Here is a 24,613-nt window from a genome sequence, read left to right on the forward strand (position 1 = left end):
GCCAAGAGGGGTCAGTACAGATGGACGATGTCAGGTCTGGAGTCAGGTGATTTTTTTAAAAAACAATCCTAAACATTAGTTTTCTCTTCTATCCTTAAAGATAATAGTGTTATTTATCTGAGACAAGTGTTTTGAAAAGTAAGTGCAGTAACAGGAGTAGAACATCCATTCATCCATCCATCCATCCATCCCTGTCTGACCATTTGGGAGAGGATGTCTTCCTCCAGCCACAGGATCACCCAGGTCTCACAACTGTGTTTTAACCTTGGATGAAGTCCCTCAGGCATGCCCGGTCCTTTAGCTATGCAATCTCCTCTAGCCACCGCCCCCTGTGAGATAGGTCCAGTTCTCTCCACTTTGCAGATGAGGAAAAGATTGGAAGATGGGAAGTCACTTGCCCAAAGTTACACAGCCCTGTGGGGTAGGGCCCCAGGCGGTGTTTTGGTTCCTCAGCCTCAGCTCTTTCCACTGTATCTCACACTGCTCCTGGATGCTGGGTCAAAGGGCGAAGATTCCCTTGGACCAGGCAAGAGAACAGTCCCTGAATCCTTGAGGCCATCTTCTTTCAGCTCCTGATGATATCAAGTAACACTAACTGTCCTTAGGATGTGCGAGGAGCCGAGGGCTTAGGGGAGGGTTCACATCCTCGCCTTCCTTTAGACCTGCAGGTTGTCCCTAAAACACCCTCTGTCCACTTCAGAGAGAAGGGAGCCAAGGCCCAGAAATGATGAGCAATTTGTATAAAGTCACGGAATAAGAGCCAAGATCTACTGGGTTTTCAGAGGCCAAGCTCTGCACATGCGTGTGATTCAATCAGCTTATAAAATTCACCTACTTTTTGAAAGTCCAGAATGTGCAAAAAAAGTGAAAACAAACGTTTACCTGAACTTCCTTCCTCCGAAACAAAGCGCTGTTACCGGTTTCTTTGTATCCATCCGCTAATTTTCTACACAAACACAAACGTATGGGTACATACATATGCGTATATCTGTTCTGTAATCAGAAATGTTATATGCTATAGGCTCTTCAGCTTACTTTTTTTTCCACATAATGCACTTGAAGGTCCTTCCCTATCTGTACACAAATCTGGTTTTTTTTTTTTTCCTTCTTCAACAACGGGATAATACTCCACCTTAAAGAGGCATCATGTTTTATTTACCCATCCGCTACTGCCGGACATTTGGGGTTACCTCTAATTTTGGAGTTACACGCCGAACATCAAAGCCCCCTGCGCTTCACCGTCAGCGGACACACTTCCCTTATCCCGCATCTGAGTTACACATTTACAGCAAAGATGGTTTTCGTTTTCCAGTGCCCCGCTCTGTGCGTTGCTTTCTATGGCTTTCCCTTGTGGAATGATCCAGAGCTGATGGCCCTCAGGGCCAGCCAACTCTCCCCTTAAGGTGCATCCCACCTAGACCTGAAGCCAGCTCGGAGGCCGAGGCCCCGCAAACGTCTCTGCGGGCTTCAAAGTGGGAACGATGCTTCAGCCCCTCGTTTAGTGGAATTTCAGAAATACTCCGGGATGCATCCCTAGGAAGGCAGTCTCTCTGGGCGGGCTAAGTGAGCCGAGCCCTTTCCCCGGGGCTCCCGCGGCCCCTCCGGGCGCTTCCCACACTTGGATACGCCAGGCCTCATTTTAGGAGCTTAGCCAAGAGGTCACTCGCCTCCCGGGGGCTTCCTGCCATTCTGGAGAAGCCCTTAAGGGTCTTGGGGGCCCTAGGAAACACACGGAGGGCCATCCCATGCTCTCCCAAACTTAACGGTGGTCCCACCACGTCCAGGCTTCCCTAAGCCCCACTCACCATAGGGACTCTCCACCGGAGCCCCGAGGGGCGCGTTCACGCTGACCATGGCGGAGCCCACCCAGCTGGAGAGCCGGGGGCATGGAGGAGCCGGGGCCCCAGGCACACAGCGGCAGCAGCGGGAGCCAGTCCACCAGGAAGGCAGTGAATGCAGCCAGCTGCCACCGCCTGGTTATCTTATTGATTCTTCTAATCACCCAAGGTGGGTGGATACGTTAAAGAGTAACCAGTCACTTAGGGAACCTGTGGCTGGGGACTGTCATTGTTGCCATGGCAACGACAACCTGGCCAGACCAGAGGTCCACTAGGGCCCCAGTCTTGCCCTTTATGGTTGGGAGGCTCTTGGAGCCAGAATATGGGGGATACCAGCCCCTTCACCCCCAACTTAAGGGAAAGGACTGACCAGGACGGGATGAGGAGGTGAGAGTCCAACCTGGGTTGGGTTTTATGGCTCCAAACAATGGGTGTGGCAAGAGGCCGGAGGGAGGGGTAGAGGAGAAAAGGAGGAAGCTGGGGGGAGTGTATTTATTGAGCACCTACTGGATGCTGAGAGTTGCATACAGGCATTGCCACATTTAAATTAAAATTTAGGATGAGGAAATTGAGGCGAAGAAAGAAGTTACTTGCCCGGAGTCTCCCAGCTGGTACAAGGAGGAGTTAGAATGACAACTCACGATCTTTCCATTATCTAAGGTATATTTTTTGAGTGCCTACTGTATACTGAGCTCTGTGCTAGACTCCAGTGATATAGAAATGAGCAAAGAGACATCATCCCTGAGCCCATGGAATTGTGGACTAATGGAGGAGATGGGCATCAATTAGATAACATTAAAGATATACTATTCAGGGACTTTCCTAGTGGTCCAGTGGTGACGACTCCACATTCCCAATGCAAGGTGCCTGAGTTCAATCCCAGGTCAGGGAACTAGTGCCTACATGCCGTAACTAAGACTCAGCACAGCCAAATAAATAATAACTAAATAAATATATTTTTAAAAGATATTATTACAGATGGTGAGTGCTAAGAGGAACGGGGAAACACAGGTCTGCCTCCAGGCCTGTGGGGCAGAGGCACTCTGCCTGCTCCTTCCACTGCAAAGGTCTCCTTTGCCTCACAAAACGCAGTCTCCTGCCCAAATCTGCATTCTGGTCTCGGAAGGCAGAACCATCTTACATCTTAGCTGTCCTACACAGTAGGCCACCATCTGGCTTTTGGGGGATTAGCCCCATTTCTTTTATTACAATGTTGAGGTTCACAGCTTGACTTGGGATCCTGAGTTCAAGGTCTTCATCATATTGGGGGTGCTCGAATGAGAGGCAGGAAAACGTGGGACTTAGGATCAGAAAACCCCAGCTCCATCATCATCTTGCTGTATGGATTTGGGTACAGTATTTCATTTTCCCATAGTATGTTGCTTCACTTCTAAAATAGCTAATTGAGGTCCAATGGCTAAAATCCATTCTCCCATTGCAGGGGTCCTGGGTTCGATCCCTGGACGGGGAACTAGATCCCATATGCAGCAACTAAGAGGTCATATGCTCCAAGTAAAAAATGATCATGCACACCACAACTAAGGCCTGACACAGCCAAGTAGATAAATACATAAATAAGTTTGTGGAAATATTGAATAAATAAATAAAACAGCTAATTGATCTATTTCTCTCTGTCCACAGTCTCTTTTTTCCAATCTGCTCACTCAGTCACCTCAACGGGACCTCCCACCCCCTACTGATGGACACTGGTGTGTATCCAATCCTCCCTTCCTTCTGTCTCCTCCCTCCCTGTGGCACCTTCCTGTCTTCATTTCCCCTGTTTGTAGCCCACAGTCCATCTTAGTTTCTCTCTTACTTCTGTCTCAGGTCCTTCCCTTCTCACCATCTGACAAAAACCCAACCCTGGATGAGCCTATGTATATTGCTTTCTTCATGCCTACACGCCAGCCGCCGATCACTGTTGAAAAAATAGCAAATCACGTAGATGGACAGATGGGGGGCACCAGAGATTCATAATCACAAACTCTGATAGGTCCCTCCACACTGCCCAGAACCTCTACCCTGTTTCTCTTCTCCTGGCTTTTCCATTTTCTACTTCTGCTTCAGATCTTTTCTTGCCTCCGAAATTGTCCATCTCATTCTCAGGAGGCTGAGGCTTTCCCTTCTTCATAGAGAAAATAGGAGCCTTCAACCTGGACCAGCCTCAATTCCCCACAAAAATTCACCTGCATTTGCACTTTGCTCACCTCTTTCCCTCCTGATCCACGTGGGTCCACACCCTGCCTCTTCCCAGGAGCCCCACGTGACCATGTAAGTTCTCTTATATATTCAACCTCTCCCTCTTTAGACTTTAAAAATCAACTTCATTGAGGTATAATCTATATATAATAAAACTTTAGGTGTACACTTTTATGATTTTGACAAATGTATATTCTTATGTAACTATAACCTTAATCAAGACACAGAACATTTCCATCACCCCCTAAAGTTCCCTTTTTTTCCTCTGCAATTAATCCCCCCAGCACCTCCCACTCCAGGCAACTGCTGATCTGCTTTCTGTCACACTACATTAGATTTGTCTTTTTTAGGATGGCATTTGTCTGTTCTAGAAGGGCCTTTATGCTTGTGTCTGCCTTTTTTGCTCAGTATATTTGTGAGTTTCACCTGTGTCCTGGTACTTTTTTCTTGCTAAGTAGTATTCCACAGAGTAGATATACTGAAATTTGTTCATCCAGTCACTTGGTAATGGACTTTGGGGTTATTTCCTGTTTGAGACAATTGTGAATTGAACACTGATGTACATTTGTGGACAAGTCTTCTTTTACACATATGTTTTCATTCCTCTTGGTTAAATTTCTAGGAGAAGAATTGCTGGTTGTTATGATATCTATCTATCTATCTATATATGTTTAATTTATAAGAAATTCCAAACCTGTTGTCTATAGTGGTCATACCATTTTTCATTACTGCCAGCAGAGTAAGAGAACTCCCTTTTTACTCCATATCCTTATCACTGTTTGTCGCTGTCAATCTTTATTTTTTATTTTTTTGGCCACACCCCAAATGGTATGTGGGATCTTAGTTCCCTGACCAGGGATTTAACCCATGTCCCTGCACTGGAAGCTCAGAATCTTAACCATTGAACCACCAGGGAAGTCCCAGCTCTTGTCAGTCTTTTTTAATTTAAGCAGGTGAGATAGCATATTAAAAAGCAGAGACATTACTTTGCCAACAAAGGTCCATCTAATCAAGGCTATGGTTTTTCCCGTGGTCGTGTATGGATGTGAGAGTTGGACTGTGAAGAAAGCTGAATGCCGAAGAATTGATGCTTTTGAACTGTGGTACTGGAGAAGACTCTTGAGAGTCCCTTGGACTGCAAGGAGATCCAACCAGTCCATTCTAGAGGAGATCAATCCTGGGTGTTCATTGGAAGGACTGATGCTAAAACTGAAACTGCAATACTTTGGCCACCTCATGCGACGAGTTGACTCACTGGAAAAGACTCTGATGCTGGGAGGGATTGGGGGCGGGAGGAGAAGGGGACGACAGAGAATGAGATGGCTGGATGGCATCACCGACTCGATGGACATGAGTTTGAATGAACTCCGGGAGTTGGTGATGGACAGGGAGGCCTGGCGTGCTGTGATTCATGGGGTCGCAAAGAGTGTCGGACATGACTGAGCGACTGAACTGAACTGAACTGATGGGCTTTCTTTTGCCTTTTGTTTGCTTTACACTAGTTTTATAAATGAAGCCATTAACATTCATGTGTTAAAAATGAAAATTGTATGAACAGCATATAATGAAAAATAAAAGCCTTTTTCTAACCTTACTTCCCACATCTCACTCTATTGAACTTTTATTTTTTTAAAAAGAGTCAGACACGACTAATTGACTTTCACTTTATTATTTATTTGGCTACACTGGGTTTGGGTTAAGTCTTAGGTGAGGTAGGTGGGATCTAGTTTCCTGACCAGGGATTGAACCCCATGCCCTCGGCATTGGAAGCGTGGAATCATAAACACTGGACCACCAGGGAAGTCCCTCTATTGAACTTTTAAACAAATTCTTGTGTATATATATCCAGAAATTATGCACATAGGCTCTGCTCTGCACAGAAAAGTGTTCCCCCAAATTCATATGTTGTAAATCTAACCCCCTCGGTTAACATCACCGAGCTGAGTCTGCCGCAGCTAGAAATGCTCAAGAACCAACTGGACCAAGAAGTGGAGTTCCTGTCCACGTCCATCGCCCAGCTCAAGGTGGTTCAGACCAAGTATGTGGAAGCCAAGGACTGTCTGAACGTGCTGAAGAAAAACAACGAGGGGAAAGAATTACTTGTCCCACTGACGAGTTCTATGTATGTCCCCAGGAAGCTACATGATGTGGAACATGTGCTTATCGATGTGGGAACTGGCTACTATGTAGAGAAGACAGCTGAGGATGCCAAGGACTTCTTCAAGAGGAAGATAGACTTTCTTACCAAGCAAATGGAAAAAAATCCAGCCAGCTCTGCAGGAGAAGCATGCCATGAAACAGGCTGTCATGGAGATGATGAGCCAGAAGATTCAGCAGCTCACAACCCTGGGAGCAGCTCAGGCTACCGCCAAGGCCTGAGAGCTTATTTCAGAAATGGGGCAGAGGGTGTCTGCTTCTGGGGCCTGGGACTTTGTGGACGTGGTTTCCTGGAATGGGGGAAGGAGAGGTCTGTGTTTATGCTCCCCAATGTGATTGTATTTGAAGCCTTTATGGATGTTCAGTTCAGTTCAGTCGCTCAGTTATGTTTGACTCTTTACAACCCTATGGACTGCAGCATGCCAGGCTTCCCTGTCCATCACCAACTCCCGGAGCTTGCTCAAACTCATGTCCATCAAGTAGGTGATGCCATCCAACCATCTCATCCTCTGTTGGCCCCTTCTCCTCCCACCTTCAATCTTTCCCAGCATCAGGGTCTTTTCCAATGAGTCAGTTCTTCCCGTCAGGTGGCCAAAGGATTGGAGTGTCAGCTTCAGCATCAGTCCTTCCAATGAACATTCATGAATGTAATTAAGGTTAAATTAGTGGGGTCCTGATTCAATAGGGTTCATGTCCTTATAAGAAGAGACATAACAGGACTTCCCTGGCAGTCCAGTAGTTAAGACTCTGTGCTTCCAAAGCAGGGGGTGTAGGTTTGATCCCTGGTTGGGGAACTAAGATCCCACACACTGTGCAGATTGGCCCCAGATTTTTCAAGACGAAGAGACACGAGAGTGCACCCTTCTCCTCCCCTACCTATGCAGACACAGTGAGAAGGTAGTTGTCTGCAAGCCAAGAAGGGAGATCGCGCCAGAATCCAACTATACTGGCATCCTGAATTCACACTTCCAGCCTCTAGAACTGGGGAAAATATTTTCTCTTGGTTGAGTCACCCAGTCCATGGTATTTTGTTATGGCAACCCAAGCTGATTTGGATGTACACACATGTAAATACACGTAAATACATGGGAACATATGAAATACGCCCTTCTGTCACCTCCTCGGTCTCTAAGGGCTATCTTCACACCAGCATACCCACCTCATTCTTTGAGTGGCTATGGACTGTGTGGATATCCCATAAATGATTTTTCTAGTCTTCTATTGCTGGACACGTCGGTTGTCTCCAGGCTTTTGTCACTACAGTGAATGTCTTCATTAACTTCAAGTGTCCTGTGTCAGATGTGGGAGTTATCTGTAGGTCAAATTTCTAGAGGCAGAATCCTATCAAAATGTAAATGTGCTATGATATGTCTTTTATTAAAAAAAAAGCAACCTCCCTCCACAGTTTACTTTCCCATCTCAGTGACAACATCTCCTTCCTTTCGACACTGAACTTTTAAAAAGCAGTTTATTTATTTGGCTGTGTCAGGTCTTAGTTGTGGCATGCAGGATCTTTGATCTTTAGTTGTGGCACGTGGGATCTAGTTCCCTGACCAGGGATCGAACCAGGGCCTCCTGCATCGTGACCAGGGAATCTTAGCTACTGAACCACCAGGGAAGTCCCATGACACTGAACCTTTAAAGCAACTGTCTACACTAGTGCCAGGCGCTGTCCCAGGTGCTTTCTCTGTATTCACTGGTTTCATGTTTTGAAGGACCTCATGAGGCAGGTACAGTTTATGCCCCCATTTACGGGTGATACTGAGGCGTTAAGATCTTGACTTACCCAAGCACACTCGGCCACTTTGTGTTAAACTTGTACTGAGGCATTCTGGTTTCAGCGTCCGTGCTCTTAACTCTCTTGGCTGGTGAATGTGTGAGCAAATGAGCAATTGGATGAGACTGGGGAATGATTTTCAAAAAGCATAAAGTATTACGGAGGTTTAAGAACTGTTTCAGATTTCTCACAGCAAAAGTTCCCAACTTCATGAGGGGAGGAGAGGGTGAGATGTATGGAAAAAGTAACATGGAAATTACATTACCATATGTGAAATAGATAGCCAATGGGAATTCGCTGTATGGCTCAGGAAACTCAAACAGGAGCTCTGTATCAATCTAGAGGGGTGGGATGGAGAGGGAGATGGGAGAGAGGTTCAAAAGGGAGGGGATATATGTATACCTCCGGCTGATTCATGTTGAGGTTTGACAGAAAACAACAAATTCTGTAAAACAATTATCCTTCAATTGAAAAAAAAAAAGTTCCCAACTTTAGTTGGAACAGCAGCTTAGCCAAGCTAGAGTACTACCGGAGTTCTCATTGCCACATCTGTAGGGGCCAAGGCTTGATGACACAAGCATGCCCACTGGTTCATTCCTTCTTTGACCTGCGGTCTTTTCAGAGATAGTTTCAGAAATGGGGGATCCAGTAGGTCTTCTGGAATTCCCAATGGCAGTTCATGCTTCATTATCTCTGTTATTGTTTAGTCACTAAGTCTTATCTGACTCTTTGCGACAGCATGGACTATAGCCCACCAGGCTCCTCTATCTGTGGGCTTTCCCAGGCAAGAATACTGGAGTGGGTAGCTGTTTCCTTTTCCAAGGGATCTTCCTGACCCAGGGATCGAACGTGCGTCTCTTGCACTGCAGGTGGATTCCTTACCGACTGAGTCACCAGGGAAACCCCTCATCATTTCTACCTTTGTCCAGTCCCAGCTGAGAGGCAGGAGAGTGACACTGGACATTGGAGTCATACAGAGCATATTCAGACCCAACTTCTATGGCCTCGGTTTTTATGTCTATAAAATGGGAATAAGATCAATACACATCAGGATAATTCAATGAGATTAAGAGTGTCCTCAGCATCTTATACCACTCCAGTGTTCTTTTATTTTCACCACTCCAGTGTTCTTGCCTGGAGAATCCCAGGGACGGCGGAGCCTGGTGGGCTGCCGTCTATGGGGTCACACAGAGTCAGACATGACTGAAGTGACTTAGCAGCAGCAGCAGCAGCATCTCATAAATGCCAATGGTGATTACTCTGGTTATCCTGTTAACTCAGGACATAGGAAGGCAAATCGGGGGCCTCAGAAGAGCACAGGCATTGGGACCAGCGGGAGCTGAATTCAAATCCCATATCTGCTCCTTACTAGCTCTGTGACCTTATACATGCCATGGAATCCAGAGGGTCACCTGCCACTTAAATTTCCAAAACAAGGTTTTCCCTGGTAGTGCAGTGGCTACGATTCCACACTTCCAAAGCCGGGGCCGCTGTTCAACCCCTGGTCAGGGAACTAGATCCCACATGACTCAACTAAAGAGCTCATGTGCCACAACGAAGAGCTGGTGCAGCTAAATAAATAAATAAACTTTTTTAAATCTAAAAAAATTTTTCCAGAACATTTTGGGAATTTGACATAGGATTGGCAAGTCCTTCCCCCACCTGCCATGTAAAGATATTAATAATTTTTAAGGGAATCTAACATTCATTATCACCATTGTGTGATCCATGAAAGGACATTTTAATACTCCCCTTTCCAAAAAATATCAGGAAGAATATAACCTGAGCATAATGAACTCAGAACCGTGTCCTTGTTTTTCTTATTTCATGCATCTCCAGCATTTGGAAATGGGCACTTCTGATAAGTCTCATTTTTCTTAGTTGTAAAGTGGAGTGAGAAGTCAGGCACATGCACCTGTGATCTAGCTGATGTACTTGGTGCAAAGCAGGAGCCGAGGGACTGTTAGCACCCGGTGTTCTTTATTTATTTGGCTGTGCCAGGTTGCAGTATATGGGCTCTTCACTGCAGCCTGCAGGATCTAGTTCCCTGAACTAGATCAAACCAGGGTTCCCTGCCTTGGGAGCTCGGAGTCTTAACCGCTGCACCATCAAGGAAGCCCTTTCGGCCTTCTTCCTGAGCTGGTTTCCCCTCACCGCATATCCTCTGCTCCATTTCCTTCTCTCCTCTTTGACCCTCCTGAGGACCCAGACAGGGACCAGAAAGAGCCACTGCACAAGATCTCAGAGAACTTTATTGAGGGCTGAGGAAGGCTATATTGGAGACACAGGTACAGGTCGTAGACTAGGTGGGAATGTCCAAGAGCGAAGAATACTCCTTCCATCCAGGACAATGTAGGGACTCTGTGAAAAGGGGCTTGTTTTCCATCCGGGTCTTTGAATGAAGCTCTCTCCAGCCAGGCAGGGAGTGGGCCCCAGCTGGAGGGCAAGGTCTGAGGGAGAGATTTTACTATCTCTAAAGACAAAAGGTCTTTTGTGTGTTTTGATAACTGGGTGGGGTGGGGAGAGGGGAAAAGGTTTCTGGGAATGAGAATGAGATTCCGTGGGAGAAATAAAGAAAGGAGAGAGAGTCAGAGAGAGCCACAGGAAGGAAAAAAAACCTTAAAAGACAGAATTCCCTCAGGTGAGCTTTGCTTTTAGCCTGTCAGTTCTGAGCATCCAGAGAGGTGTCTCGAACAGCCCGAAGGAGCTGTCAGAGCCTGAGCTTCAACCTGGGTGCCTTCCCAGACAAGCCACGCAGCTCCCAGTAAGTCATCCCCTTTTGCTAAGCCTCAGTGTGCCCACCTGTGAAAAGGGTGCCTGGACCCTGCGGTGGCTTCAGCAGCGTACACTGGGGATGGGGTGTCCACAAGCTAACTACAGTTATTTTGTTAAAGCTTGCAACTGAAACGGTCCCAAATCAGAGAGGGAGACCACTGGTCCACAAAGACGGCCCAGAAGCTGGTTGGCTATTATTGAATGAATGAAGGTAGTTTATTGGATACACAAAGACTTGCGGGTTGGAGGCCTGAGAGTCCAAAAGCTGCTGCCACTGCTTCTTCCGGCCCTGGCTCTCTGAGAACTGAGTCAGTTGAGGATGCGGGCCTCTTTCCCGGAGGCCGGAGGAGAAAAAGATGTAACAGGTAAGAAGGAAAGCAGGAGGCGGTTTTCTCCTGGTATATGCTGGACATTTACGAAATGGAAGCAGGAGGGAAGATTCAGGTAGGTGAAGTGAGCCCAACTCACGTCCTTAAAAAAGTATTTCTTGATCCCGTCTTGGGGAAGGGACTGTTGGAGCGTCAGTCCCAGCTGGAGGCCTGCCAGAGCCCAGGGAAAATTCAGAACCACAGGAGCTTGTTGGACTTGTGTCTTGAGAAGCACATGTTGCTGCTGCAGCTGCCTTGGTAGACGGCGGGGCAGGCGGAACACGGCCTCCCCATCTTGTATGGCGCCTCGCCGATCCAGTTACCCCTGGAAGAGAAGAGGTCCCAGGGAGGCGGGGTGGGGGGACAGATACATGAGCCACCTTCACACAGGTTTTCAAATAGCAGGGCTGCTGACTGACCCTGTAACCAGGTCACAACTGCAAGCCGCAGTTTCTTCATCTCTAAAACCAAGAGAAGACATTCCTCCCACACAGGAATGAGCGTATCCAAGCACCTGGCTTGGCAGATAAGCAGTTCCCCAGGAAGTGTGATTTTTTTTATTCCTTCCACACAACCACCCACTCCAGCCACCTCCCCACAGAAATCCCTCCCTCCCCTCTCCAACAAGCAGATCTGAGTTCTGATCCTGGTTCTGCCAGCTGGTGACAGAATAACCATCTCATTTCTTTCTTTTTTTTTTTTAAGAATTTTTTTTTGGGGGGGAACGTGGGCCATTTTTAAAGTCTTTATTGAATTTATTACAGTATTGCTTCTGTTTTATGTTTCGGTATTTTGGCCCAGACCAGGGATCAAACCTACACCCACTACGTTGAAAGATGAAGTCTTAACCACTGGACCACCAGGGAAGTCCCTAAACTACCTCATTTCTTGAGCCTTGATTTTATCCTCTGAATAAGTTAATGAAATGGTATCCATAAAAGTTATGCGAAAACACTTTGTAAATTACAAAGAAAGAAAAATAGCACTAAGTCGTGTCCGACTCTTGCAGTCCCATGAACTGTAGCCTGTCAGGTTCCTCTGTCCATAGGATTCTCCAGGCAAGAGTAATGGAGTAGGTTGCCATTTTCTTCTCCAGGGGAACTTCCCGACCCAGGAATTGAACCCAGGTCTCCCACATTGCAGGCAGATTCTTTACCAACTGAGCTATGCAGGAAGCCCCTATAATTTGCAAGCTGATATGCAAATAAGAATTAGAATAATTAGATACTGGGTGTAATTCAACCATGGGGGATGTGCCCGTGAGGCCTCTTTGTGGCCTCTGCTGTACATTTATTTTTCATTGACAGTCTTATCCAAAAACCATCCTACCTGCTATGGAGTTAATCTTCTCAATGGATTTGGGGAGGTGGGGGGATAGGGAGCCATTGCTTAAAGGTAACAGTTTCTCTTTGGGGTGATGAAAACATTTTGGAAATAGAGGTGATGGTTGTACAACACTATGAATGCAATTAATGCCATGAAATAGTATACAGTTCTTAAAAATGGCTAAAATGGCAAATTTTATATTTTATATATGTATTTTACCAAGACTGAAAAAAATGAATAATGTAATACACCAAAAACCCATTAAGTTGTACACGTCAAATGGATAAATTGTATGGTATGTGAATTATATCTCAATTAAGCAGTTTTTTTAAAAAAGAACAAACCAGGAATTCCCTGGCCATCCAGTGGTTAAGATTTGGTGCTTTCACTTCCAGGGGCCGTGTTTGATTCCTGGTCAGGGAACTAAAATCCCACAAGCCTCGAGTCATGGCCAAACAAACAAAATAAACCTTCATTCCATCATTCTCCTGCTCAAGAACTTTTAGTGGTTTCCCATTGCCTGTGCAGGGGTTTGCAAACTTTTTATGTAAAGGGCCAGATAGTAAATAGTTTAGGTTTGGGGGGCCAAATGTCTTTATTGCATGAAAGCAGCCCTAGAGGATAAGTGAACAAATGTCGTGGTCATGTTTCAGTAAAAGTTTATTTATAAAAATAGGCAGCAGGTCGGACTTTGGCTGTGGGCTGTAGTTTGCTGGCCTCTAGCTTATGAGTCACAACTACAGTTTTGGTCAGGCCTTCCAGACTGCTTGGGCTTCCCTGAGAGCTCAGCTGGTAAAGAATCTGCCTGCAATGCAAGGGATCTGGGTTCGATCCCTGGGTTGGGAAGATCCCCTGGAGAAGGGAAAGGCTACCCACTCCAGTATTCTGGGCTGGAGAATTCATGACTTTCACTTTCCAGACTGCTCTAGTGGCACGTGGATCCAGCTTACACACCGGTTCTTCCCACAGCTCTCTTCTCCATCCAACCCACAAAGTTCTCTTTTCTCCCTCTTCATCCACCTCAAGGCCTAAAATCAGTCCCCCAGGACCTTGCTCGGGGCGGCCTAATAATCTCACCACTAACCTGTAGTGTTAGTGATCTCTCAAGTGCCAGTGCCTTATTTTCTCAAACATCAAACACTCTTTGTAGGCAGGAATGGAATCTTTTTCCTCCAAAAGTGATGGCTGAATGACAATAAGTAAAGTCAGCCAAAGTGCTTAGAAAAGTGTGGATTTCTGGTTTCATATGGGTTCGTTCACTCATTCATTCAACCAAGACTTCTAGTGGGCATCAGGATTTGTGTCAGATGCTGTGAGTCCACAGTTTTCAAAAGGTGCTCCCAGAAGTTTAGGGGCAGGGAATGTGGGTGGTGGAGACACCAGGGGATGATGGAATAAAAGTCATCCTTTTTTTGTTTAATTTAAGGAGGGAAAGTTATGCTTTAAGAAAAACCAACAGTTTGAAATCACTGTAGTAAGATGATATAAAAATGAATCAGGTCTATTTCCTGCTCTCAAAGACTTCTCTTGACCTCTCTCCTACCTAGCTGATTGGAGAGTCTGGAAGAAGCAGCTGAGCATACTCACTGCATCCTTCCTTTCTTTCCTATGGGATCTGCCTGCCTGCAGGAAGCATGTGTCCTTGGTTGCTCTGTTTCTTGTGGGAAGCTTAAAGGGGCCGGCACTATATTTAGAAGAGGCTTCTGGTTGTCCAGTGTTGCTTGTTAATGGATGTGAAGGGCTAATTCAACAGCGAGCTATTTGCAAGCCCACTTGGCTGGCAGATCTAAAACACATTCTCCACTATTGGCTTCATCAGGGAGACTGCCTATCCATTATCCACCTGCCTTGGTCCTCTGTCTATCACCCAGTTGACTGTGAAGCTTGGGTAAAGAAAAAGGATTCTCGATCAACTCTCTAAAAGTACCAAACTGTATGGTGTTTGGGTTATTTAGAACAGAGGAAGGCAAGGTGTCCTGTGTGTCTTCCTTTTCTGAGAATCCTGCCCACTCCACCTCATGATCCACCCTCCTTCCCCAGAGTCCCCTTGACCTCAAAGCTGCACTCACTTAATGGCGTAGTTGCAGACCAGGTACACAGCCTGGCGCCAGGTGCTGCCCCAGACGCGGATGCTGCCACAGGTGTGGATGGCACAGCCTAGCCGATTGGAAGATGCCCACACCATCTGAGAAGGGAGGACAAAGGCAAGGGAGACTGTGAGAAGGACTTGGGCCTGGAAGTTTCCTGCACTTGCTCAGTTCAGGGTGGATGCATTAGCTGAGGTTTTCCTGGGGGAGGCAACTGTCTCAAAAGTGAGAGAATGGAGGCATATGGTACTATTAATATGTTTCCCAAACTTTATTTTTTACTACAATCAACAGTAGGGGAAACAGTTTTATATTGTTACCCAGTGCACCAAGACATACACACACACCTACCCCTCTTGCACAAAAGTTTTATGAACTAATAAATTCCATCTTATCATATGGAATGATATATGCTAATGTTTTCTATAGTGTTCAATTAGATTTCTTTCTTTTTTTCCCCCTTGTGAACAATGCTTGAAAATCATTGTTGTGTTGGACATTAGGACACAAACTTTGAAGTTAAACAGGCTTGGATCAGTTTCTCACTATCAGAAGCTGCGTGACTTTGATCAAGTCACTTAACACCTCTGTGCCTAGTTTCTCCTTTGGTAAAATGGAGGTGGTAATATCTCATGGATGTCAGGAGGGACATTTGGTTTAAGCCTCATATTTCCTAGGGGAATTTTCTTCAGTTTTTGACATTTACTGCAAATGAGTCACAGAGAAATCAGCAGGTCTCCAAAAGAAGATATTTGTCCTACCATTGGTCCTGTTTCTTATAACACTATACTGCATTGTATTTTTATGTACAATAAGTGGTACCATCTCAATATGAGCACTCAAAATATACTACGATTTTTGGGTAATCTTATTTGGCATTTCTTTTTTAAGATAGCACAGCCTTGGAAAGTAGAAAATACTGGGAAACGTTTGGACCTATTGATAGCAAAGGCATTCTTGAACTTGTCAGACCACACATCTTCATTTTGGGGTTAAACAATATGGTCCACTGACTTAAGATACTCAAAATAAGATCCAGTTCAGTTCAATTCAATGTATATACAGGAAAAGGCTTGTTATGTAAAAGGAAGTCCGTACAGGCCTGTGTTTTATTTCGAGTTGCTGTCCACCATGTTCTATTTCTCCCACCAGCCCTTCATCCCTACAAAGGGGTACCTGGGTATAGTGGGAGCAGACAGGGCCACTGCAGCGCCAGGGGCAGTGCGGGGTACAGTCCTTTGGGGCTGGAAACAAGTAATGCCGCTTCTCCTCTGACCAAGACTTCACAAGATCCACCACCGAGCGGTACCTGGGAAGGCAGAGGCGATGGAAGGAACTCAGATCGTGTGCTCGGCGAACTTGTTGAGTGATGGAGTAAAAGAAGGGCAGTGAAGTCACGGGGTGAAGGGAGGGCTCGCTCACCGGCCAGAATGGACAGACAGGTTCTGGCCCACGTATCTCATCAGCTGTGAGGGCCCGTGGGCCCAAATGCACTGGGAGGCCCACACCTCAGCCGACCTGGCCAGCCGCTCGTCCCAGACCTGCGAAAGCAGAAAGGTCGTGAAATTCCCCGCGGGAAATCACCACCATCTCAGTAGTGTCTAGAAATGCAGATACACATGGTATCATGACTCCTCCATCTCCTGGGAACCCTGCAATAAATCCACTTAATTAATAAGAAAACTGAGCCTTAGAGAAGGCCTGTGATTTCAAGGTCAATAGCAAGTCCACAGGAGAGCTGAGATCCACACCTAGCCTTCTGACTCTTAGCCCGATGCCCTTTTCCTTCACTGGATTTCAAGGTTGGGGTTCCTTGCTCTGAGGGGGGCCCCAGTGATTGGCCTGGGAGTTCCCAGCTTATCCCTAGAAGTGACTGAGCCCAGGATAATAGAAAGAGAATGGATTTTTTATTTATTAAAATTTGAAAATGTGTTTAATATTAAATTTTTTAAATTCAAAATGTGTTTGTTTGTAATAGTGAAAACATGCACACGTTTAATTTGTAAGCTGTTGAAAGGAGAAGTGGAGAGTCTTTCATCTTCATTTTATACTAGTCCCTCCAGCCACCCAGACCCTGGAGGTAACCATCATCGTGAGTTTCTTGTGTCCAGTTGCAGAAATATTCCACACCCATAAGCATATAATATATACATATATAAACATATATATATATAATGTATATATGATTATATGTAAAATATATATGCAATTATATATAATATAATGTTTGTAATATATGTAATTGTATATCATATTGTGTTAATATATAAATAAAATATATATATTTACATATATTATGTAAATAGAATTATACACACACACACACACACACATATAATCCTTCCTGGAGAAGGAAATAGCAACCCACTCCAATGTTCTTGCCTGGAAAATCCCATGGACAGTAGAGCCTGGTGGGCTACAGTCCATTGGGTCGCAAGAGAGTCAGACATGACTTAGTAACTAAACTGTTAGTCACTCAGTTGTGTCCGACTCTTTGTAACCCCATGTACTATAGCCCATCAGGCTCCTCAGTCCATGGAATTCTCCAGGCAAGAATACTGGAGTGGGTTGCCATTTCCTTCTCCAGGGGATCTTCCCAACCCAGGGATTGAACCCGGGTCTCCTGAATTGCAAACAGACTCTTTACCAACTGAGCCACCAGGGAACAACAACATATATATATATGTGAATTTTTTTGACAGATGGCAGGATGCCAGACATTCTATTTGACACCTTGCTGTTTTCATTTAACCAGACAGGTTTGTCTTAGCGATGATTCTACATCAGCACATAGAGATTACCCTCCTCCTCCTCTGTAATGGCTTCTTAATTTTCCAATATATGAATGCCCCAAGTTTTATATCTTGAAAAAGGATCACTTAAAAAAAATACTAGTTCCCTTCCACTCTGACTTCCTGAGACTCTGAGACATTATTTGTTCCTTCATTTCATCTGTTCATTTAGCAAATATTGAACAAGGACTCACAGTCTAGCAAGGAAATGAGACGTTAAGCAATCATTACAGTTGGCTGCTGTGAGAATGTGAAACGGAACCTGGTCTTTTTTGGAGCCATAGAGAGAAAGGGTTCCTTGAGCAAGGGATGTTTAGCCAGATACCTGTCCTGTGAGCTGTAGCCAGCTAGTGAAGCAATGGGGATGCCCAAAGAAGGGTCCAGACAGCTCCCCGGGGTTGTGAGACTCATCCATTCTTAAAGAAAGCAGAGGAAGGTTTTCTTCATGCTGCAAAGGGGAGAGCTGAGGTAGGGGCATGCAAACCTCTAACCCACACTCACTGACCCTCCCTGGAGACCCTCCTGGTGGAACTGTTTAGCTCTCTCTTCCACAATACATGCAACAATCAAACACCTGTTGCGGGGAGGGCTTTGCACGCAGGGCTGGTGCTCAATAAATGTGTCATTGTTTGAAAACTGGAGGGCCTTCTACGTGCCAGCCACTGTGTTAATCAATGGATGAGTCAGTTAATGAACAAATAAATGGCTCCCCCACCTTTAGCTGCCTGTTGTTTGGGCTCCCATCCCCACCCCTCCCAACACCTTATTGCACCTGATGTCATATTCTACATAAATGTTGTGGTTGATCTTTGTTTTTTCATGCCCACTGAAATGGAAGCTCTGTGAAGGACAAGACCTTGTCCATCCTGTTCTCAGCAGTGTCCACAGGGCTTAGCAGTGGTGCCTAGCTCCAAGCAGGAGATGCTACATAAGTGAATGAACACACTGCAAAAGTACAAGGGTTTGCAGGCAGTTAAGGGAGCAGGTATCTGTCTTACAGAGGGCGGCTGACAATCCTTTTCCCTAAAGAAATCTGTAGGTGAGTTGGCGGCCTATCTCTACAGGCTAGTTTGGGACAATGGTCCTGGGGGAGGGGCTGCGATAATGAAAAAGGTTCCCTCCTCCCCTCCGGAGTCTGGCTGGTAGGGGGCTGGGGTGAGATACCCCCTTCAACCCCCATCCCCCACTCTGCCTCTTTGAAGGACGACATCCCAGAGTCCTTTGCTGGTCAGCTGCTGTTTCTCCCCCAGCCTGTGCCCTCCACCCATACCCCAGAAACCAATCCCCATCTCTCCCAATTCTACCTCCATAGACTTAAGGACAGACTGGGAGTGTCATCAAACCCCTGGGGCAAAGAGACAATGGCAGGGAAATCTCCAGCCACCCACCCACTGTGGGTCCCCAGCAGGAAGTCAGAATTCTTGGAAAAGGCATTGTGTTAGTTAAGACAACAGCCTTAGCAGCTGGCAGATCTGGGGTGTAATCCCAACTGGGTGACCTTCAACAAGTTAATTCTCTGCTTCTTGATTTCTTTATTTGGAAAATGCAAATAAATCTTACCTTGAAGGAAGAAGGTTCCGTGTAAGTGCCTGGCACACAAAGGATGTGCCATAAATCACAGTCCTCTGCTCCTGCCTGCAGAAAGGACCTATATAAAGCCTTAGTTTTTCTCATCTGTAAAATGGTCAGACTTCACAGGGCCCAGATACTGGCTAGAAAGGCTAGACTCGTGAATGGTCCAGCCCTTCCAGGGCACACTGAGTTGACTGGCGTTTGCTAGAGGGGGCACTGGCAGAGTGTGGGGACTCACCATATACTCCATGTTGGCAGCAGGTGGATGCACGCTGGCCCGGATGTGGTTGTGATAATCCAATAAAGCGTTCATGTCCCGGGCAGAGATGTGGCGCTTCCGCCGGTACCGAGGCACCCCCAGGCCACTCAGGGGCCTCATAACTGTGCCCTTGGTCTGAGCCAGTGCCAGGGTGGCGTTGGGCATCAAGGCGTTCATTGTCTGGCCTGCCCAGAAGAGCAGGCCTGCCAGGCCCACAGTGCCAGGCAGCGGGGGCATAGCAGGCTGGAGGGGGTTCCACGTCTGGCCTCGTGCAGTCAGAGCTGGCTGCCTGGAGGGGGTGGTCATGAGGGCACCAAACCCTAAGTGCTCCCCAGCATTCCCACCCCAGAGGATGCTAACTACTGACTGGGAGCTTGACACAGATCTCCCAACACAGCTCTGGTGGTTGGCAGCAACACTCCATCCTTCCCACCCCATGGACTGAGTGGGTGGTGCAGTGGGAAGAAATGCCCAGAAAGGGACTTCCCTGGGGGTCCACTGGCTAAGACTCTGCAATCCCAATGCAGGGGGCCCAGGTTCAATCCCTGGTCAGGGAACTAGATCCCACATGCCGCAACTAAGAGTTTGCAGGCCACAACTAAAGACCCTGTGTGCCTCAACTAAGATCCGGTGCAGCCAAATAAATAAAATTTTTTTTTAAGAGAGAAAAAATAAAGAAATGCCCAGAGAGTGGTTGAATCCGGACCAGGCCCTGGAGTGAGACAACACTTGAAAGCCGGAGTTCCATCCCACCAGCCCAGGAAGCAGACCCCACACCTCCCCAGACTGGATACCCTCTGCACCAATCTCACTCCACATGGGCTCTGTCGGTGCCCTCAGAGGGGCAGCGCCCACCTCCCTTGAGGCATCGGCCAGGGCCCTCTCGTCCCCGAGTTGCTGCAATTTCAGGGTGGAGTTCATTCAGTTCAGTTCAGTCGCTCAGTCGTGTCCGACTTTTTGCGACCCCAGGGACTGCAGCACGCCAGGCTTCCCTGTCCATCACCAGCTCCCGGAGCTTGCCCAAACTCTTGCAAGACACGGAAAGAAGGAAGAGACTGAAAGAGGCAGACAGGAAGAAAAGCGAGAAACAGAGAAAAGGAAAATGAGGGAGACAGAAAGATCACTGACATAGAAAGATCCAGAAAAGAGCTATGAGACAAAAAAGGTCAGAAGATACAGAGAAAGAGAGACAACGCTGGGGCAAAAAGAGAAGGGACACGGGCGAGACAGAGAGAGAGAAAGAGGGAAAAAGAACAGAGAGGATGGAGAAAGAAAGACTGAGAAGAGAACCAGAGAGAGGGGCCCGGGAGACACGGCGGCAGGCTCCCCAGGGGCGCGTACCCAGGATGGGCAGCCCAGGCTGGCGGCAGCTGGCGGCCGAGGAGGCAGGGGACCTCTGCAGATGCCCAGCCCGCCTGCCGCACAGCGACTTAAACGGTCCGCCAAGAGCTGATGGCATCTGACGTTCCAGCCCCCAGCCCCCTCCCCTTCCAGCCTGGCCAGGCTCGAAGCTCCGCCTGCCAAGCCCTGGGCTTTTCTCTCCTCCCTCGCGCCTCTGCTGTTCCACCTGAAGTGCATGGGGGCCGGGGCTGAGCTGCCGGTCAGGATGGGGCTGCGGTCAAGGCAGGGCTTCCCGGACAAAATACCACCTCTCCTCAGGAGACCTCAGATCCCGAGCCTTTTCTCCACCTTTCAGACCCCACGTATTACGGCCATCTCACATTCAGAAAGTGTTTTTCTGTTTTCTCCACAAAGCCCTCCAGTCCCAAAGTTGGCACTTTTCATATGGCCCCCATCTAATGAGCCTGGCTGAACTTGGATGCTGAGCTTGACGTATACAAGCTCAGCCAAACCCTCAGAAGCAGATATGATCCCTCCCCATTTTAGATGAAAAACCTCCAAAGTGAAGGACTAGTCCAAAGTCAAGCCAGCCTGTCTGCTGTGGGACCAGGATTCACATCCAAGTCTGACCCCAGGGAGGGTCCTGCTAGATGTAAAAAGGATGTCATTTCTGTAACCAAATCAAACATAGTGGCATGGGGGGGAAAAGCCCTATGAGAATATTAGAATATTTGCTGCAAGGCCATTCAAACATGGTACCATGCAGCCTAATTAATTAAACCAGTGGATCTGGATTCAAATCCCCATTATTTTGTTTTTGAGGTTTTTTTTTTTTTTTTTTGGTTGTTCTTTGTTAAAAAAAAAAAAGCCTTTTTATGCTCACTAACTGGTATCCTTGGGCAGATTACTTAACCACTTGTGCTTTATCTGGAAAATGGGAGAAATAATGGTTCTTTCCTCATAACACTGAAGCCAGGATTAGATGAATTCACATCTAATTGAACTGGTGGAGCACCGAGTGTGTGCTCGTGCTAATGAGAGTATGCGTGTTCGTTACGGGTGTACAGGCACACGCAGACACGCGTGAGGGCTGTGTGTCACACGTAGGTGCATGGATACACACATGGTCATGCAGATGCCTGTACCTGCGTGTGTACTTGCATGAGTACGCATGTGCTTGTATGTTATGAACGTGCAAGCACATGTACAAGCGCGTCCTTCGGATGATCTGTGTCATATGCACGTGTTAATGCATAAATATTCAAGGATGTGTGTGTGTGTGTGTGTCTAGTGCTGTACTTTTTTGTTGACAAACAATTTCATTTTCTCTTCTCTGATTCCTTGTATTCTTCACAAATAACAAGCGATGCCTTTGCAAAGGGAAGGGACAGACTTACAAGAAAGGTGTTCCATTAAAAAAAACCAAAGTTGAAGCACTCGTAATCTTCAGCCTCCACTTCCAGAGACCTTTCTGAGAAGCTCCAGGCAGAATTCAGTCTCCAGTGCCAAGCTGAACCCTGGCCCAGGTGACAACGCAGGGCTGGGAACTGGGACGGGGCTACCGAAGTGCGGTCCTCCCCAGACACATGGAATTCCCGCCCCAGGCAGCCGCCCAGCCTCAGCCTCGGCGGCCCAGACAGCGCCGGCTGCCAAAGCACACACCATCCCCCCTGGAGCAGCTTCCCCCAGCCCAGGCTGACTGCTGGATGCTGGGGGAGGCGGGCACACAGAGGCAGTGGGGGTTGGGGGCTGCTGACTCTGACCTCTACGTGGCTTTCTCATCACGCCAGAAGGACAAGAGGCACTGGCTCTGATCCAGCTCCAATCTCTGCCTCCAGTAGGCTGGATGTCCTGGGGCAAGTCTCTATCCTTCTTGGGCCATTGGAGCAACTGGATTTAGGGCTTTTCTGCAGTGGGCTGAGATCCATGACATACCAGGCGGCAGAGGAGGCAGACACAAGCAGCTTTGGCACTGATGACCCAGGAGTGTGTGCCCCACTCTCCCTGAGCGCTGAATACCAACCTCTCCCATGTCCTGGCCACTTGCAACGGTCCAGAGCATTACATCCATGACTCGGTCCTTGCAGCTGCCTTTGAGGCAGCAACCCCGCCCACGGACAGATGGGGACACAGAGCTTCAGTGACTTGTCCTAGGGCCTGTTTGTTTGCTAACTGGGGTTCTGGCAGTGAACATTCTCGCCCATTTTACAGAATGCACACGCATCCACTGTGCACACACCACACACACATGCACATGTACACACCCACATACCCTCCTCCCACAAATATGAGACAGCTGGTTCCCCCAGTCCCTTAAATTCTTGCCGTCAGATGCCCTCAGGTGCTTTTCCGTAAACATACAGAAACCCACCCTTTACACACTTGATCACGTAAACACATGTACGCGGCATCTGTTTGTTCTCTCAGTGCTCAGAACCATTTCAAGCACTTGACCTGGATGAGACCATTCAATCTTCAGACCCACCCTATCAGGTCGGTATTATTGTTGTCATCATAACCATTTTTCTACACGTGAGGGAACAGGCACACAGAAGTGAGTCGTTGGCCTGGGGTCTCACAGCAGGTGGGGGGCAGAGGTGGGATGGGCCAGGATAGTCCCACTGTCTCTCCGGAAAGACAGACAGACAGACATCTGAGGAAGGCACAGCCTTGCAGTCCAACCACATATACAAAAATCACCATTTCCTGGGACTTCCCTGATGGTCCAGGGCTTAAGACTGCGCTTCCAATGCAGGGGATGTAGGTTCGATCCCTGGTCGGGGAACATGCCTCGCAGTGTGGCAAGAAGAAAAAAAAAAATCACTATCTCCTACCCGACATGTTCACACATCCAGAACAACCCAGAAAATCACACTGGTAGCAAACATACAGAAACACCCCCGGCCAATCCACCAGGTAGGACCTTCTGTGCTGTCGTTGTTGACTAAGCCTGTTCCCAGGTTCACTTTGACAGGTTGGTGTTGTTTAGTTTCCAAGTCATGTCTAACTCTTTGTGACCTCATAGACTGCAGCACACTAGGCTCCTCTTTCCTTCACTGTCTCCCAGAGTTTGCTCAAATTCATGTTCATTGAGTCGGTGATGACGCCTAACCATCTCATCCTCTGCCACCCTTTCCTCCTTTTGCCTTCAATCCTTCCCAGCATCAGGGTTTTTTCTGACAAGTCGGCTATTTGCTTCAGGTGGCCAAAGTATTGGAGCTTCAGTTCAGCAACTGTCCTTCTGATGAATATTCAGGGTTGATTTCCTGTAGGATTGACTGCTTTGATCTCCTTTCTGTCCAAGGGACTCTCAAGAGTCTTCTGTAGCACCAGAACTCAAAAGCGTCAATTCTTTGGCACTCAGCCTTCTTTATGATCCAACTTGCCCATCTGTACATGACCACAGCAGGTTGCCTGTGGATAAAAATGTTAGGGGTGAAGGCAGGATATAATCAGGGATGGCCCAGATGAATGTCCTGGGCTGGGATCTCACTTCAGGGTAAGAGCTTTACTCAGCCCTGGATTTTGTCACGCTGGATTCAGCTATTGCTTCATCCTCACCCCTACCGGAATTCTCTCTGGTCTTGGGCAAGTGAAGGGGAAATTATTCTAGATAGCGGTAGTATTTGAGGCCGAACACCTCAGTGACTAACACTGCTGACTCTGGATCCAGACAGCCTGGGTTCATGGCTTGCTAGCTGTGCATCCATGGGCAAGTTACTGAACCTTTCTGTGCCTTGGTGTCTCACCTATAAAATAAGCCTGCCTTGTGGAGTTGTTGTGAGGATTAAATGAACTGATACATGTGACACAAGGCCTGAGTAAGCAGTCAATAAATGTTAGCTATAATTGCTGATAATAATAACAACAACAACAGTCAGCATTTATTTAGCACATACTAGATGGGCTTCCCTGGTGGCTCAGACAGTAAAGAATCTGCCTGCAGTGCAGGAGACCAGGGTTCGATCCCTGGGTCAGGAACATCCCCTGGAGAAGCGAATGGCTACCCACTCCAATATTTTTGCCTGGAGAATCCCATGGACAGAGGAGCCTGGCAGGCTACAGTCCGTGGGGTCACACAACTGAGCGACTAACATTTTCACTTTTTTTTTCAGGTGCCAA

General features: G+C 47.2%; 1 protein-coding gene and 1 pseudogene across 5 annotated transcripts; one reads left to right on the forward strand and one right to left on the reverse strand.

Moving 5' to 3' along the window:
* Positions 1 to 1,852: 1,852 nt before the first annotated feature.
* On the forward strand, positions 1,853 to 6,499 carry LOC148775338 (prefoldin subunit 5 pseudogene; annotated as a pseudogene).
* Positions 6,500 to 10,217: 3,718 nt separating this feature from the next.
* On the reverse strand, positions 10,218 to 20,597 carry R3HDML (R3H domain containing like). 5 transcript variants are annotated; one of them, XM_055425747.2, is made up of 7 exons: positions 20,492 to 20,597; positions 19,130 to 19,439; positions 17,645 to 17,767; positions 15,950 to 16,068; positions 15,704 to 15,836; positions 14,510 to 14,625; positions 10,218 to 11,439 (listed from the first exon to the last, which is right to left on the reverse strand). In XM_055425747.2, the coding sequence occupies exons 2-7, from the start codon at positions 19,385 to 19,387 to the stop codon at positions 11,307 to 11,309; spliced, it is 882 nt and encodes a 293-aa protein (XP_055281722.2). In that variant the 5' UTR covers positions 19,388 to 19,439; positions 20,492 to 20,597; the 3' UTR covers positions 10,218 to 11,306. The 5 variants fall into 5 exon arrangements, with proteins under 5 accessions (XP_055281722.2, XP_055281712.2, XP_088699880.1 ...); XM_055425737.2 differs by having other exon boundaries at positions 20,006 to 20,586; XM_088843754.1 differs by having other exon boundaries at positions 19,130 to 19,435; positions 20,492 to 20,582.
* Between the last annotated feature and the right edge of the window lie 4,016 nt (positions 20,598 to 24,613).

Source organism: Moschus berezovskii, chromosome 15 (genome assembly GCF_049115385.1).
Source record: "Moschus berezovskii isolate FMDL1 chromosome 15, NW_MosBer_1.0, whole genome shotgun sequence".
In the NCBI taxonomy this organism is placed as follows: Eukaryota; Metazoa; Chordata; class Mammalia; order Artiodactyla; family Moschidae; genus Moschus; species Moschus berezovskii.

What these genes read in the sequence shown, in the direction of transcription:
- R3HDML (XM_055425710.2), bottom strand. Translation starts at nt 19,588, where the DNA reads ATGGGGTGGGAAGGATGGAGTGTTGCTGCCAACCACCAGAGCTGTGTT. An exon ending in CTGCCAACATGGAGTATATG is followed by an intron (nt 17,768 to 19,129) that starts GTGAGTCCCCAC and finishes TCCCCTTTGCAG; the next exon opens with CATGAAGAAAACCTTCCTCT. An exon ending in CTGTCTGTCCATTCTGGCCG is followed by an intron (nt 15,837 to 15,949) that starts GTGAGCGAGCCC and finishes CTGCCTTCCCAG; the next exon opens with GTACCGCTCGGTGGTGGATC.